The sequence below is a fragment of the Oncorhynchus mykiss genome, chromosome 16 (assembly GCF_057628025.1).
Source record: "Oncorhynchus mykiss isolate SJ-2025 chromosome 16, ASM5762802v1, whole genome shotgun sequence".
Lineage (NCBI taxonomy): Eukaryota > Metazoa > Chordata > Actinopteri > Salmoniformes > Salmonidae > Oncorhynchus > Oncorhynchus mykiss.
The window spans coordinates 75114071-75127153 of record NC_143037.1 but is presented as its reverse complement, the minus strand read 5'-3'; the positions used below and the strand labels follow the sequence as shown (position 1 = coordinate 75127153).

General features: G+C 44.7%; 1 protein-coding gene across 3 annotated transcripts in view; it reads left to right on the top strand.

Annotated features, from left to right (window-relative positions):
* LOC110492690 (S-adenosylhomocysteine hydrolase-like protein 1) overlaps nucleotides 1-13083 on the top strand; it is a 48687-nt gene that overhangs the window by 24881 nt on the left and 10723 nt on the right. For all 3 annotated transcript variants that reach the window (XM_036947728.2, XM_036947729.2, XM_090203931.1), the window contains exons 2-8: nucleotides 535-649; nucleotides 956-1099; nucleotides 11223-11323; nucleotides 11641-11743; nucleotides 12133-12227; nucleotides 12552-12658; nucleotides 12790-12906. In XM_036947728.2, coding sequence (XP_036803623.1) covers nucleotides 535-649; nucleotides 956-1099; nucleotides 11223-11323; nucleotides 11641-11743; nucleotides 12133-12227; nucleotides 12552-12658; nucleotides 12790-12906 — 782 coding nt within the window. The remainder of the gene's footprint in view (nucleotides 1-534; nucleotides 650-955; nucleotides 1100-11222; nucleotides 11324-11640; nucleotides 11744-12132; nucleotides 12228-12551; nucleotides 12659-12789; nucleotides 12907-13083) is intronic.

The following is a 13083-nucleotide window of genomic DNA, read 5'->3' as shown; positions in this document are numbered from 1 at the left end:
CTCACCACAGGCTCACTGACTGTATATCTGACTCACCACAGGCTCACTGACTGTATATCTGACTCACCACAGGCTCACTGACTGTATATCTGACTCACCACAGGCTCACTGACTGTATATCTGACTCACCACAGGCTCACTGACTGTATATCTGACTCACCACAGGCTCACTGACTGTATATCTGACTCACTACAGGCTCACTGACTGTATATCTGACTCACTACAGGCTCACTGACTGTATCTCTGACTCACCACAGGCTCACTGACTGTATATCTGACTCACTATAGGCTCACTGACTGTGTCTCTGACTCACCACCAGCTCTCTGACTGTAAATCTGACTGTATATCTGACTCACTACAGGCTCTCTGACTGTATATCTGACTCACCACAGGCTCTCTGACTGTACCTCTGACTGTATCTCTGACTCACTACAGGCGCACTGACTGTATCTCTGACTCACCCCATCTCACTGAATAAAGTTTACACCATGTCAGCAGGCGAGTAACTCATGCCCCCCCCCTTCTTCTTCAGATCCAGTTTGCTAATGCGGAGGATAAACAGGAGTTTCAGAAGTACCCCACTAAGGTTGGCCGGCGCTCCCTCTCTCGCTCCATCTCCCAGTCCTCCACAGATAGCTACAGCTCAGGTAGATCACACACACACACACGGTACACACACACACGGTACACACACACACACACGGTACACACACACACACACACACACGGTACACAGCAATAGGTGCTGGTGATTAACAAGGTAGCAAAAGTCCTCAGTCGAGGATCATGCATCTATTATTAGCTGCCAATCCTTCTATTACTCTACTGATGTAAAAGACCATGTCAAGCTACTCCACTGTCTGCTATAGACTGGTAGACCAGAAATCACTTCCTGATGTGTCTCTGACTCTTTGTTCTCCCCCCCCCCCCCTCTCCACCAACACAATGTCCAGCTGCGTCCTACTCAGACAGCTCAGATGACGAGACCTCTCCTCGGGACAAGGCCCAGGCCAACTCCAAGGGCAGCAGTGACTTCTGCGTTAAGAACGTCAAACAGGCAGAGTTCGGCAGACGGGAGATCGAGATCGCAGAGCAAGGTGTGGAATTACCACTGTCTTTGCGTACACTTTCTGGCATCCACTGTCTTTGCGTACACTTTCAGTCATCGTTCTGATACATTTGATCGACTACGGTAGATTTGCAATCAGGCCAGCCCAGTACAGCTTATATTGGCTGGGCTCATTATTGTGAAAATTATAAGTGTAAGTGCTGATTCAGGATCAGTGGGTTAGAGGCTGCAGAGAGTGCTTTAGAGCTGCCATGTACCTCGTCGAGGACCGTCTCCGCATCAGTAATAAGAAGATACGGCATACAAATCAAATCAAACTTTATTAGTCACATGCGCCGAATACAACAAGTGTAGAACCTTACCGTGAAATGTTTACTTACAAATCCCTTAACCAACGGTGCAGTTTTAAGAAGAGTTAAGAAAATATTTACCAAATAAACAAAAGTTAAAACATAATAAAAAATAAAAAAGGTGACACAATAACATAACAATAGAAAGACTATATACAGGTGGTACCGGTACTGAGTCAGTGTGTGGGAGTACAGGTTAGAGGTAATGTGTACATGTAGGTAGGGGTGAAGTGACTATGCATAAATAATAAACAGCGAGTAGCAGCAGTGTACAAAACAAATGGAGGGGTGGGGTGGGGGTGGGGGGTGGGGGGGTCAATGTAATAGTCTGGTGCTCCATGTGATTAATTGTTCAGCAGTCTTATGGCTTGTGGGGTAGAAGCTGTTAAGGAACTTTTTGGTCCTAGACCCTAGACAGATCAAACAGCAGTGTTATCTTTCTGCTTTGCTGGTGTAGTTTGACTTGATGATTTGCTATGGAAGTTATGGAAGTTCTACTAAGCTGACATTTGTAATTGTTTTAAGATGGTCATACCAAGGATCATTTAGCCTTTTGATTCTGAATTTTAGGGCCCCTGTAGGTATCAAAGAAATGTAGACAAAAAATAGACAGTATCTCTCTCTGGTTGTATAGACAGTATCTCTCTCTGGTTGTATAGACAGTATCTCTCTCTGGTTGTATAGACAGTATCTCTCTCTGGTTGTATAGACAGTATCTCTCTCTGGTTGCATAGACAGTATCTTTCTGGTTGCATAGACAGTATCTCTCTCTGGTTGAATAGACAGTATCTCTCTGGTTGTAGAGACCGTAGTCCTCTGATTTTATAGACAGTATCTCTCTCTGGTTGTATAGACAGTATCTCTCTCTGGTTGTATAAACAGTATCTCTCTGGTTGTATAAACAGTATCTCTCTGGTTTAATAGACCGTAGTCCTCTGGTTTAATAGGCAGTATCTCTCTCTGGTTGTATAGGCAGTATCTCTCAGGCTGTGCAGACCTAGATGATAAGGAAGTGCTCTGTAAGTGGTCCTAGAACCGCTGCCTGTGCCTTGACAGCTGTCGCTGGCATTTACCGTAAGCCTACTGCAAGCATAAGTAGAGGAGCATGTGGTTTTACATGAATTGTGACCGACCACCTGGGTTCGGTCTTATATAGCAAAATTAGAAATTGTGTTTTTTTACATTGGATAAAAGCAGATACACAGAGCTACCACATGGTATATCATATACTGCATTTGAGGAACAATGGGAAAGTAAGTCTGCTAAAGAAAGTTGATAAACTTGTAACCTCACTTTTGAGAAAATGGCCTTTGAAAGTTTTGGTACCTACTGGAGAGCTCTTCTTTGTCTACACCTGTTCAGCGTCGTTCACACCCTCTTAAGCTTTAGCTCCACCAATCTCTTTAAGGGTTGATCCGAGCGTTCTGTCCTAACCACAGCAGTCAAGCACCCAAGCTAACTGGCTAACAGTTCCCGCAGTGACATTTTTTAAAAATGGACACTTGCATAGTGGAGTCCTTTATTAAGACATGTAGCTAGCTAGCTAAACAATGAACCATAATCACAACTCATGACGTTACTACCCAGCATTAGGCTATAACAAGCAAAGCAAATGGCTCTAAGATACGAATAATAAGATCATAAACGTAACATTAGCTAGCGAGCCATCCAGCTAACATTAGCTAGCTAGCTAACAGTACACTTTAACTTGAAATAAAAATACTTTGTCAAAATTAGAAATGTGTAATATCTGAAAATGTAGCTAGTTAGACTATCTTACCCGTCCGTAATGAGCTAACATTAGGCTATAACTAGCTAGCTAGTCTATCTTAGATCATGATTGGACGCTTCTCCCTGTCATGGATGCCATGGTTGCCCTTAGTTTGAAGATATAATCCAGAGACATGTGTTTTCTCCATCTCCTAAACTATCATACTCTAATTCCACTGATTTCTAAACTCGGTCCTCCAGAAAGTGGAGTTCAGTTCTACTAAGCATTTTACATATACATTTTTTTTAAACGCGTTAGACAGGATTACATAGACATACTAACCAGCTCAAATAGACAGAAGCGTGCTATATAGCAGACCAAACCAAACTCATCTCTCGGCATGTCCAGCCCACTCATTATCTCAGCCAGTCATAGCTAGCGGGAAGGTTGCTGGCTTTTTCTGCGGCTAAACCAACTAGGCTCGTAATTTAACAATTATATTCGTATTTACAGATGGCATACAAGTTTGTTATTAAGGCACATGAAAGTTCACATGTTCCAGAAGGCATTTCTGCCCCAAAAATGTATTTTGATTTTTTTTTTAATTAAAAAGATTATGTTCAAATGGCTGTGAAGTGGTGACCCGCGACATACGCCTAGTTTCCTGAAATGTGTCACAATTGTGCTCCATCTGTCATTATCTTTTCCCCTGGCCTATTTTTTTCATATTTATTCCTGCTTCTCCTATACTCATCTTAAAACAAATCAAATTGTATTTGTCACATGCGCCCGGATACAGAAAATGCTTACTGACATACTTAACCAACAATGCAGTTTATACACACAAAAAAGGAAGAGAAAATAATAAATAAAGAGCAGCAGTAAATTACAATAACCCGGGCTATATACAGGGTATTACGGTACAGAGTCAATGTGGAGGCTATATACAGGGTATTACGGTACAGAGTCAATGTGGAGGCTATATACAGGGTGTTACGGTACAGAGTCAATGTGGAGGCTATATACAGGGTATTACGGTACAGAGTCAATGTGGAGGCTATATACAGGGTGTTACGGTACAGAGTCAATGTGGAGGCTATATACAGGGTATTACGGTACAGAGTCAATGTGGAGGCTATATACAGGGTATTACGGTACAGAGTCAATGTGGAGGCTATATACAGGGTATTACGGTACAGAGTCAATGTGGAGGCTATATACAGGGTATTACGGTACAGAGTCAATGTGGAGGCTATATACAGGGTATTACGGTACAGAGTCAATGTGGAGGCTATATACAGGGTATTACGGTACAGAGTCAATGTGGAGGCTATATACAGGGTATTACGGTACAGAGTCAATGTGGAGGCTATATACAGGGTATTACGGTACAGAGTCAATGTGGAGGCTATATACAGGGTATTACGTTACAGAGTCAATGTGGAGGCTATATACAGGGTATTACGGTACAGAGTCAATGTGGAGGCTATATACAGGGTATTACGGTACAGAGTCAATGTGGAGGCTATATACAGGGTATTACGGTACAGAGTCAATGTGGAGGCTATATACAGGGTATTACGGTACAGAGTCAATGTGGAGGCTATATACAGGGTATTACGGTACAGAGTCAATGTGGAGGCTATATACAGGGTATTACGGTACAGAGTCAATGTGGAGGCTATATACAGGGTATTACGGTACAGAGTCAATGTGGAGACTATATACAGGGTATTACGGTACAGAGTCAATGTGGAGACTATATACAGGATATTACGGTACAGAGTCAATGTGGAGACTATATACAGGGTATTACGGTACAGAGTCAATGTGGAGACTATATACAGGGTATTACGGTACAGAGTCAATGTGGAGGCTATATACAGGGGGTAGAGTACAGAGTCAATGTGGAGACTATATACGGGGTATTACGGTACAGAGTCAATGTGGAGGCTATATACAGGGGGTACCGGTACAGAGTCAATGTGGAGGCTATATACAGGGGTTACCAGTACAGAGTCAATGTGGAGGCTATATACAGGGTGTTACGGTACAGAGTCAATGTGGAGGCTATATACAGGGTATTACGGTACAGAGTCAATGTGGAGGCTATATACAGGGTATTACGGTACAGAGTCAATGTGGAGGCTATATACAGGGTATTACGGTACAGAGTCAATGTGGAGGCTATATACAGGGTATTACGGTACAGAGTCAATGTGGAGGCTATATACAGGGTATTACGGTACAGAGTCAATGTGGAGGCTATATACAGGGTATTACGGTACAGAGTCAATGTGGAGGCTATATACAGGGTATTACGGTACAGAGTCAATGTGGAGGCTATATACAGGGTATTACGGTACAGAGTCAATGTGGAGGCTATATACAGGGTATTACGGTACAGAGTCAATGTGGAGGCTATATACAGGGTATTACGGTACAGAGTCAATGTGGAGGCTATATACAGGGTATTACGTTACAGAGTCAATGTGGAGGCTATATACAGGGTATTACGGTACAGAGTCAATGTGGAGGCTATATACAGGGTATTACGGTACAGAGTCAATGTGGAGACTATATACAGGGTATTACGGTACAGAGTCAATGTGGAGACTATATACAGGGTATTACGGTACAGAGTCAATGTGGAGGCTATATACAGGGTATTACGGTACAGAGTCAATGTGGAGACTATATACAGGGTATTACGGTACAGAGTCAATGTGGAGACTATATACAGGGTATTACGGTACAGAGTCAATGTGGAGGCTATATACAGGGGGTAGAGTACAGAGTCAATGTGGAGACTATATACAGGGTATTACGGTACAGAGTCAATGTGGAGGCTATATACAGGGGGTACCGGTACAGAGTCAATGTGGAGGCTATATACAGGGGGTAGAGTACAGAGTCAATGTGGAGACTATATACAGGGTATTACGGTACAGAGTCAATGTGGAGGCTATATACAGGGGGTACCGGTACAGAGTCAATGTGGAGGCTATATACAGGGGTTACCAGTACAGAGTCAATGTGGAGGCTATATACAGGGTATTATGGTACAGAGTCAATGTGGAGGCTACATACAGGGGGTACCGGTACAGAGTGAATGTGGAGGCTATATACAGGGGTTACCAGTACAGAGTCAATGTGGAGGCTATATACAGGGTATTACGGTACAGAGTCAATGTGGAGGCTATATACAGGGGGTACCGGTACAGAGTCAATGTGGAGGCTATATACAGGGGTTACCAGTACAGAGTCAATGTGGAGGCTATATACAGGGTATTACGGTACAGAGTCAATGTGGAGGCTACATACAGGGGGTACCGGTACAGAGTCCATGTGGAGGCTATATACAGGGGTTACCAGTACAGAGTCAATGTGGAGGCTATATACAGGGTATTACGGTACAGAGTCAATGTGGAGGCTATATACAGGGGGTCAATGTGGAGGCTATATACAGGGGGTAGAGTACAGAGTCAATGTGGAGACTATATACAGGGTATTACGGTACAGAGTCAATGTGGTGGCTATATACAGGGTATTACGGTACAGAGTCAATGTGGAGGCTACATACAGGGGGTACCGGTACAGAGTCAATGTGGAGGCTATATACAGGGGTTACCAGTACAGAGTCAATGTGGAGGCTATATACAGGGTATTACGGTACAGAGTCAATGTGGAGGCTATATACAGGGTATTACGGTACAGAGTCAATGTGGAGGCTATATACAGGGTATTACGGTACAGAGTCAATGTGGAGGCTATATACAGGGTATTACGGTACAGAGTCAATGTGGAGGCTATATACAGGGTATTACGGTACAGAGTCAATGTGGAGGCTATATACAGGGTATTACGGTACAGAGTCAATGTGGAGGCTATATACAGGGTATTACGGTACAGAGTCAATGTGGAGGCTATATACAGGGTATTACGGTACAGAGTCAATGTGGAGGCTATATACAGGGTATTACGTTACAGAGTCAATGTGGAGGCTATATACAGGGTATTACGGTACAGAGTCAATGTGGAGGCTATATACAGGGTATTACGGTACAGAGTCAATGTGGAGGCTATATACAGGGTATTACGGTACAGAGTCAATGTGGAGGCTATATACAGGGTATTACGGTACAGAGTCAATGTGGAGGCTATATACAGGGTATTACGGTACAGAGTCAATGTGGAGGCTATATACAGGGTATTACGGTACAGAGTCAATGTGGAGGCTATATACAGGGTATTACGGTACAGAGTCAATGTGGAGGCTATATACAGGGTATTACGGTACAGAGTCAATGTGGAGGCTATATACAGGGTATTACGGTACAGAGTCAATGTGGAGGCTATATACAGGGTATTACGGTACAGAGTCAATGTGGAGGCTATATACAGGGTATTACGGTACAGAGTCAATGTGGAGGCTATATACAGGGTATTACGGTACAGAGTCAATGTGGAGGCTATATACAGGGTATTACGGTACAGAGTCAATGTGGAGGCTATATACAGGGTATTACGGTACAGAGTCAATGTGGAGGCTATATACAGGGTATTACGGTACAGAGTCAATGTGGAGGCTATATACAGGGTATTACGGTACAGAGTCAATGTGGAGACTATATACAGGGTATTACGGTACAGAGTCAATGTGGAGACTATATACAGGGTATTACGGTACAGAGTCAATGTGGAGGCTATATACAGGGTATTACGGTACAGAGTCAATGTGGAGACTATATACAGGGTATTACGGTACAGAGTCAATGTGGAGACTATATACAGGGTATTACGGTACAGAGTCAATGTGGAGGCTATATACAGGGGGTAGAGTACAGAGTCAATGTGGAGACTATATACAGGGTATTACGGTACAGAGTCAATGTGGAGGCTATATACAGGGGGTACCGGTACAGAGTCAATGTGGAGGCTATATACAGGGGGTAGAGTACAGAGTCAATGTGGAGACTATATACAGGGTATTACGGTACAGAGTCAATGTGGAGGCTATATACAGGGGGTACCGGTACAGAGTCAATGTGGAGGCTATATACAGGGGTTACCAGTACAGAGTCAATGTGGAGGCTATATACAGGGTATTATGGTACAGAGTCAATGTGGAGGCTACATACAGGGGGTACCGGTACAGAGTGAATGTGGAGGCTATATACAGGGGTTACCAGTACAGAGTCAATGTGGAGGCTATATACAGGGTATTACGGTACAGAGTCAATGTGGAGGCTATATACAGGGGGTACCGGTACAGAGTCAATGTGGAGGCTATATACAGGGGTTACCAGTACAGAGTCAATGTGGAGGCTATATACAGGGTATTACGGTACAGAGTCAATGTGGAGGCTACATACAGGGGGTACCGGTACAGAGTCAATGTGGAGGCTATATACAGGGGTTACCAGTACAGAGTCAATGTGGAGGCTATATACAGGGTATTACGGTACAGAGTCAATGTGGAGGCTATATACAGGGGGTCAATGTGGAGGCTATATACAGGGGGTAGAGTACAGAGTCAATGTGGAGACTATATACAGGGTATTACGGTACAGAGTCAATGTGGTGGCTATATACAGGGTATTACGGTACAGAGTCAATGTGGAGGCTACATACAGGGGGTACCGGTACAGAGTCAATGTGGAGGCTATATACAGGGGTTACCAGTACAGAGTCAATGTGGAGGCTATATACAGGGTATTACGGTACAGAGTCAATGTGGAGGCTATATACAGGGGGTACAGAGTCAATGTGGAGGCTATATACAGGGTATTACGGTACCGAGTCAACGTGGAGGCTATATACAGGGGGTACCGGTACCGAGTCAATGTGGAGGCTATATACAGGGTATTACGGTACAGAGTCAATGTCGAGCCTGTATTACGGTACTTGGAGGCTATATTCAGGATGTACAGGTACAGAGTCACTTTTTCGTGGTATCCAATTGTTGTAGTAGCTACTATCTTGTCTCATTGCTACAGGCTCGGGAGAGACGAAGGTTGAATGTCATGCGTCCTCCAATACACAACCCAACCAGCCATACTGCTTCTTAACACAGCGCTCATCCAACCCGGAGGCCAGCCGCACCAATGTGTCGGAGGCTACACCGTGCACCTGGCAACCTTGGCTAGCGCGCAATGCGCCCGGCGCGCAATGACTCTGTACCGTAACACCCTGTATATAGTATATATCCACATTGACGCTGTACATCCTGTTCCTTTTGCGCGATGAGACAAGGAGATCCCTCCCTAACCCGGACAACGCTAGGCCAATTGTGCGTCGCCCCACGGACCTCCCGGTCGCGGTTACGACAGAGCCTGGGCGCGAACCCAGGGACTCTGATGGCACAGCTGGCGCTGCAGTACAGCGCCCTTAACCACTGCGCCACCCGGGAGGCCAATGAATAGTATTCTCACATAGGTGTTCCTTTTGTCCAGGTGTGAAAGGGCAGTGTGGAGTGCAATAGAGATTGCATCATCTGTGAATCTGTTGGTGCGGTATGCAAATTGGAGTGGGTCTAGGGTTTCTGGGATAATGGTGTTGATGTGAGCCATGACCAGCCTTTCGAAGCATTTCATGGCTACAGACGTGAGTGCTACGGGTCGGTAGTCATATAGGCAGGTTATCTTAGTGTTCTTAGGCACAGGAACTATGGTGGTCTGCTTGAAACATGTTGCGATTACAGACTCAGGCAGGGAGGTTGAAAATGTCAGTGAAGACACTTGCCAGTTGGTCAGCGCATGCTCGCAGTACACGTCCTGGTAATCTGTTTGGCCCTGCGGCCTTGTGAATGCTGACCTGTTTAGAGGTCTTACTCACATCGGCTGCGGAGAGCGTGATCACACAGTCGTCCGGAACAGCTGATGCTCTCATGCATGTTTCAGTGTTACTTGCCTCGAAGCGAGCATAGAAGTTATTTAGCTTGTCTGGTAGGCTCGCGTCACTGGGCAGCTCTCGGCTGTGCTTCCCTTTGTAGTCTGTAGTGGTATGCAAGCCCTGCCACATCCAACGAGCATCGCAGCCGGTATAGTACGATTCAATCTTAGTCCTCTGTTGATGCTTTGCCTGTTTGATGGTTCGGCAGAGGGCATAGCGGGATTTCTTTATAATTTTCTGGGTTCTTATATGCTTCCACTCCTTAAAAGCGGCAGCTCTACCCTTTAGCTCGGTGTGAATGTTGCCTGTAATCTATGGCTTCTGGTTGGGATATGTACATACGGTCACTGTGGGGAAGACGTCCTCGATGCACTTATTGATAAAGCCAGTGACTAATGTGGTGTACTCCTCAATGCCATCGGAGGAATCCCGGAACATATTCCAGTCTGTGCTAGCAAAACAGTCCTGTAGTTTAGCATCTGCTTGATCTGACCACTTTTTTATAGACCGAGTCACTGGTACTTCCTGCTTAATTTTTTTGCTGGTAAGCAGGAATCAGGAGGATATAATTATGGTCAGATTTGCCAAATGGAGGGCGAGGGAGAGCTTTGTACGCTTCTCTGTTTGAGGAGTAAAGATTGTCTAGAATTGTTTTCCCTCTGGTTGCACATTTAACATGCTGATAGAAATGAGGTAAAACTGATTTAAGTTTCCCTGCATTAAAGACCCCGGCCACTAGGAGTGCTGCCTCTGGATGAGCGTTTTCCTGTTTGCTTATGGCGGTATACAGCTCATTTAGTTTCTGTTTTAGTGCCAGCATCCGTCTGTGGTGGTATGTAGACAGCTATGAACAATTCAGAAGAAAACCATCTAGGTTGATAGTGTTGTCTACAGCTTATTATGAGATGCTCTACCTCAGGCGAGCAAAACCTTGAGACTTCCTTAGATATCGTGCACCAGCTGTTTACACATATGCAAAGGCCCCCGCCCCGTGTCTTACCAGAGTCTGCTGTTCTATCCTGTCGATAGAGTGTATAACCCGCCAGTTGTATGTTCGTAATGTCGTCGTTCATCCAAGACTTGGTGAAACATAAGATATTACCGTTTTAATCTCTCATTCACTGTTTTGCTCTCCCACATCCAAATCCTTAACCTCTCACCTCTATCCCGCTCTCTGTATTTCCCCCCACCCACAGATATGTCAGCCCTGATCTCCCTGAGGAAGAGAGCCCAGGCTGAGAAGCCTCTAGCTGGGGCAAAGATAGTGGGCTGCACCCACATCACAGCTCAGACTGCAGTAGGTTATCTTGCTTTCTCCTCCACCATACACCATCTTAGATCCATAGACCTACAGTATATGAGAAGCCTCTAACTGGGGCAAAGATAGTGGCTTTTTGTTGTTGTTGCTGCCTCCTCCAGTAATACAATCATACTGTCTTTGCCTTTCCTGACTGTCAAATGAATCAGACATTCAGTGATGATGAACAGCTTTGCTTAAAGCACTTTGCTCCAGACATGTCAGATTACAGCTTGATAGATAGATTTTGGTGTTGTTTTTTATGGTTTACATTTACCTCAATGTAAGAGCTTATCGTGTTTGTGTGTTGCCCCCAGGTTCTGATAGAGACCCTGGTAGCTCTTGGAGCTCAGTGTCGTTGGACAGCCTGTAACATCTACTCTACTCAGAACGAGGTGGCGGCTGCCCTGGCAGAGACTGGTGAGATCACACATCACATAGTGAACCCTCTCTCTCTCTCTGTCTTGCTCTCTCTGTCTCTCTCTCTCTTTCTGTCTCTCACACTCTTTTTCTCTCTCTCTCTCTCTCTGTATCTCTTTCTTTCTCTCTGTCTCTATTTTTTTCTCTCTCTCTCTCTCTTTCTTGTTCTTTGCTTTGTTTTTCTGTCTCTCTTTGTCTTTCTGTCTCTGTCTTTCTGTCTCTCTTTCTGTCTCTTTGTCTTTCTGTCTCTGTGTGTCTCTCTCTCTCTTTCCCCCTACCCCCACCCGCTCTCCCAATCCATTATAATAGTTTCATCCTCATTCTCCCTCTCCTCCAGCCATAATAAATACTAGCCTCTTCTTCCTCTCTCTCTCTCCTCTCCCCTACAGGGGTGCCTGTGTTTGCATGGAAGGGCGAGTCAGAGGATGATTTTTGGTGGTGCATCGACCGCTGTGTCAACAAAGAAGGCTGGCAGGCCAACATGGTACCTAAATACTAAACTATTCAATAATTGATTTTACGTCAGAGCTGGGTCAAATATTTATTGTATGTACGCACTTGAGACGTGCTTGATTTAAGTTACCAGGAACAATTGAACCATTGGAATTGTCGCAATACTGAAAACTCCATACCAGGCAAGCAAAATCATGCACACCTTCGGTATTTCAGATAATGGAAATGCACACACATTCGCCCCCAAGGTCTGCTTGACATTGATCGTGCAGTGATGCCCCACCCCTACTGTGGAAGGTGATTGTTGACTTCACCATTTAATATATATATATTACCATTGTGCTGTCATTGTTAGATTCTGGATGACGGAGGGGATCTGACCCACTGGGTTTACAAGAAGTACCCCAGCGTGTTTAAGAAGGCTCAGGGCATCGTGGAGGAGAGTGTCACTGGAGTCCACAGGTGAGAAAGAGCCTTCCTAAAATATTGGTCACATACATCCACAGGAAAAAAAGAGACATTTTTTATTAAAAATAGTCCAGTTTATTCTCCGTTAGTCTGTGGCTTTATGTCTTTACTTTCTTTATTCTCAGGTTGTACCAGCTGTCCAAGGCAGGCAAGCTGTGTGTCCCGGCCATGAATGTGAACGACTCGGTTACCAAGCAGAAGTTTGATAACCTCTACTGCTGCAGAGAGTCCATCCTGGACGGGTGAGGAGGAGTTGTCATGTAGAATATAGTACAGTAACTACTGCTCCAGAGAGTCCATCCTGGACGGGTGAGGAGGAGTTGTCATGTAGAATATAGTACAGGAACTACTGCTCCAGAGAGTCCATCCTGGACGGGGAGTTGTCATGTAGAATATAGTACAGTAACTACTGCTCCAGA